This window comes from Pundamilia nyererei, unplaced genomic scaffold, assembly GCF_000239375.1.
Source record: "Pundamilia nyererei isolate P.nyererei 1_Seehausen unplaced genomic scaffold, PunNye1.0 scaffold00443, whole genome shotgun sequence".
Taxonomy (NCBI): Eukaryota; Metazoa; Chordata; class Actinopteri; order Cichliformes; family Cichlidae; genus Pundamilia; species Pundamilia nyererei.
Window position 1 is genome coordinate 186,752 of NW_005187844.1, and position 4,368 is coordinate 191,119.

General features: G+C 37.7%; 1 protein-coding gene across 1 annotated transcript; it reads left to right on the top strand.

The window, feature by feature from the left end:
- Positions 1-3,530, top strand: LOC102208883 (extracellular calcium-sensing receptor-like). Its single transcript, XM_013916057.1, has 8 exons — positions 1-140; positions 488-782; positions 882-1,171; positions 1,303-1,598; positions 1,740-1,933; positions 2,074-2,295; positions 2,400-2,523; positions 2,626-3,530. Exons 1-8 carry the CDS (start codon positions 34-36, stop codon positions 3,528-3,530), a joined length of 2,433 nt encoding a protein of 810 aa, XP_013771511.1. The 5' UTR covers positions 1-33.
- The last annotated feature ends 838 nt before the right edge of the window (positions 3,531-4,368 follow it).

Genomic DNA, 4,368 nt, shown 5'->3' on the forward strand with positions numbered 1-4,368 from the left:
CTCCAGGGTAGCACTCGTCTGCCAGCATTCTCAATGGATGGAGATTTTATTATTGGGGGATCGTTCTCCCTTCATGCCTACATGGATACATTTTATAACAACTACTCTAGCATACCAAAGCCTGTGAAATGCAAAGGGAGGTCAGTAACAGTGAGATATGTGTGATAACAACATATTGGATTGTATAATGGGGGATTAAAGTTGACATGTATTGTGTTTAAAGGTGCTGAATTATCTCTGTGTCGCACCAAAAACAAATGTAAAGCAATAATGCTGGATAATTTGCAATTTTTCATTTAATTTTAAGTTTTATTCCAGTTTTAAAAGCTTCACAAATTAAAGTGTGTTAAGCAACAGTTTCATAAGTGTCAACCCAGAAAACAAAAGATAAATTCCAGTAGTTATCTGACAGTGGTTCAATCCTCCAAAATGTCCTTCATATGTAGCCTTGTAGCCTTAATTCTAACACTTGCTTGACTGTCTACAGCATTGACACCCGTGGGCTGCACTTCTCACGTGCAATGATCTTTGCCATAGAAGAGATTAATAACAACACAGACCTGCTACCTGGAATCAAGCTTGGATACCAGATCTATGATTCATGTGCATTAGTGCCTGTTGCAGTGCATGTGGCATTTCAGTTTCTAAATAGCTTCGACCCTGTGTTTTCCACTGGTAACAATTGTTCTCAGTCTGGTATGGTGATGGCTGTTGTCGGGGACTCTGGGTCTACACCATCCATCAGTTTTTCACGTCTCATAAGTCCCTTTAACATTCCTCAAGTATGTATTTTTTTTAATTTTGGCACAAAATTGACATCTCCATAAAATTTGAATGCACAGTTATTTAAAGAGTAGCACTGTTTTTTTGTTTTGTTTTAGGTTAGCCACTTTGCCACATGTGCTTGCTTGTCTGACAAGCAGCAGTACCCAAATTTCTTCAGAACAATTCCCAGTGACCAGTTTCAAGCTGAATCACTAGCCAAGCTGGTAAAACACTTTGGCTGGACTTGGATAGGTGCTGTTCGGTCAGATTCGGATTATGGAAATAATGGCATGGCTTCTTTTCTCCAAGCAGCACAGAAAGAGGGGATCTGTGTGGAATACTCTGTATCTTTCTATCGGACAGACCCACAGAGCAGAATTCAGAAAGTAGCAGATGTTATCCGCAGGTTTCTATATCACAGATATAACATGTGGATTATTGTATGTGTTGAAATTAGGTTCCTTTTTTAAGTAATATTTCATGTCATATCATGAGACATTCAAAAAATGTTTTTAATGCTTTATGTTGTATCTCAAGGTCTAAAGCTTTAGTTGTTGTGGCATTTGCATCTTTTGGAGACATGAAGATCCTGTTGGAGGAGCTTTCACGTGAGCCTTTCCCAACTCGCCAGTGGATAGGCAGTGAATCATGGGTAACCAACACAGAATTAACGAGGTTCAGTTTCTGTGCTGGGGCCATTGGATTTGGTATTCCGAAGTCTGCAATCCCAGGTCTCAGAGAATTCCTGCTGAATCTCTCTTTCTCTGAAGTGGCTGCTTCGTCAGTGCTCACTGAGTTTTGGGAGGATGCATTCAACTGTAGACTGAAAAAAAGTAAGAAAGTTTTCTTGCTTACAGAAAAACATCTAATTTGTCAGATTTATCAAAATAAAAAGTATGAAATCTAGATCAAAGTTCAGTGGTGAAAAGATATGTTTATGTTTGTTCATTTTTCTGTAGGTGCTGCTACTGTAGACGAGAAAGTTTGTGATGGAAATGAAGACATACAGAATCTCCAAAGCCAATACACTGACACGTCTCAGCTCAGAATTACTAACATGGTGTACAAGGCTGTGTATGCAATAGCACATGCCATTCATAATGCAGTGTGTCATGGAAAAAATGTCACAACTCAGTGTGACAAACTAACCAACTTAGAGCCCAAACAGGTAAGATTAAACGTATATGTTAATGTCATTGTCTTTTATTATTTCTGATCTCACATGGATGATGTGTAATATTACTATTAATTTTTAAAATATCAAACTTTTTTTATTTCTTTTCTTTCTGTCTTAACTCATCCTTTCAGGTTTTAACTGAACTGAAGAAAGTAAATTTTTCCCAAAATGGTTATGATGTGTCTTTTAATGCTAATGGGGATCCTGTGGCTATCTATGAGCTGGTAAACTGGCAAAACCACGAGAGTGGCAACACTGAGATAGTAACTGTAGGACTGTATGATGCGTCACTACCAGTGGGCAAGGAGTTTAGAATTAACAGAAACATAAACTGGATGGAAGATAGCACAAAAGTAATGAGTCAAGAATCTATATAATTAAATTCAATGAGTATGAAATCCTTATAGCTGTGCAGAAAATATTTACATCTATTACACTTCCTTTATGTCTTTGACAGGTGCCAGTGTCAGTGTGCACTGACAGTTGTCCTCCAGGAACTCGTAAAGTACTGCAGAAAGGAAAACCCATCTGCTGCTATGATTGTATACTGTGTCCTGAGGGAGAGATTAATAATATTACAGGTAAAACTGAATGATGATTATTATCAATATCTGTAAAATTGAATAAAATAAAAAAAGAATCTCTCTTTTTCTTTTTAAAAAAAATGAATTTCTTTGATTTAGATTCAGCTGACTGTTTACCCTGCCACAAAGAGTTCTGGCCTAACTCAAAGAGAGACACCTGTATCCCTAAACCCATAGAGTTTCTTTCATTTCAAGACATCCTTGGAATCATCCTGGCCACATTCTCAGTTCTGGGTGCCTTACTGGCCATTATCACCGCAGGTGTATTCTTTTATCACAGGACATCTCCAATTGTCCGAGCCAACAACTCTGAGCTGAGCTTCCTGCTGCTCATCTCTCTCACTCTGTGTTTTTTATGTTCATTAACTTTCATTGGAGCACCATCTGAGTGGTCCTGCATGCTGCGTCACACTGCATTTGGGATTACCTTTGTGGTCTGTATCTCCTGTGTACTTGGGAAAACTATAGTGGTTTTAATGGCTTTTAAAGCGACACTTCCAGGTAGTAATGTGATAAAATGGTTTGGTCCTCCACAACAAAGAATGACTGTTATGTGTTTCACCTTTATTCAAATTTTAATATGTACTATTTGGTTGGTAGTGAGCCCTCCCCTTGCAATAAAAAATCTAACCACATACAAGGAGAAAATCATCCTGGAATGTGCATTAGGCTCTGCTATTGGCTTCTGGGTTGTGCTCGGTTATATAGGCCTGCTTGCTGCCTTTTGCTTTGTTTTAGCTGTTTTAGCTCGCAAATTACCTGATAATTTCAATGAAGCCAAGCTTATCACCTTCAGCATGCTGATATTTTGTGCAGTGTGGATCACCTTTATCCCAGCATATGTCAGCTCTCCTGGAAAATTTACAGTGGTTGTGGAAATATTTGCCATTCTGGCCTCCAGCTTTGGACTGATGCTGTGTATATTTGCCCCAAAGTGTTTTATCATATTGTTTAAGCCTGAGAAGAACACGAAAAAATATTTAATGAGCAAAAATCAGTCATAGTATATTAATAATTAAAAAATTCTTAATATTGCAATTGTGAACTGAAATTGTGCTTTTTGTACTTACATGCCAATAGTTAAATTATTTATTATTCATATGTGTAACTCTTTAATATGTGAATGTTTTATTGTAATTTAAGCACATAAATAAATGATGGTAATGGTGGTAATACATTTATTTATTTATTGGCGCCTTTAAAGACCCTCAAGGTCCCCTTAACCCTTTAGAGCCGGTCGGAGCAGGCACGCTCTGTTTTGCATAACTATTTTTAAATCCCGGTAGCTCTGCAACCACGTAAGCTAGCGCAATAATTTTTTTTTGCATATGAAACCCGAGGAGTTGTACTTACATCTTATGCCATCAGCTTGTCCTAGGTCACAGTTTCCTTCCACATATAGCTTTGCAAAAACTGCATAAAAAGCGCTTGCAGGAACAAAAACATAATATTCCAGAAACACGCCTTGCCGATCCAATCAGCTGTTCCTAACACTTCCTACGTTGGAACAGACGTCAGCGCGAACTTTTGCATGTCCGCCATTACCTGCCCGAAACCGGAAGTGATGTCATTTTCGCGGAAATGTAGTTCTTTTTTACCATCAGGGCCTGAGGGCCTAAACTGGTGTTTTTAAAAGTTATCTTTGACTTTATGACTTTCTGTGTCTTTTCTGGGATGCTTAGGACTCATATTGCATTGCTGTAAATAGTTTATTTTGATGCATATGCTGCTTTTTTGCAAATTTGCAGTATAATATTTATTTTCGTTTTTCCTGCAGTATATAAAAATTGGTGTATTTCAAAAATAAAACTATGAAGACACTCAAAATAAATTTCCTGTGGT

Bases quoted from the DNA above. Each gene is read 5' to 3' on its own strand.
- LOC102208883 (XM_013916057.1), top strand. From the start codon at position 34: ATGGATGGAGATTTTATTATTGGGGGATCGTTCTCCCTTCATGCCTAC. The intron at 1,599-1,739 runs GTAAGAAAGTTT...CTGCTACTGTAG, and splicing joins CAACTGTAGACTGAAAAAAA to ACGAGAAAGTTTGTGATGGA. The intron at 2,296-2,399 runs GTAATGAGTCAA...TGTCTTTGACAG, and splicing joins GGATGGAAGATAGCACAAAA to GTGCCAGTGTCAGTGTGCAC.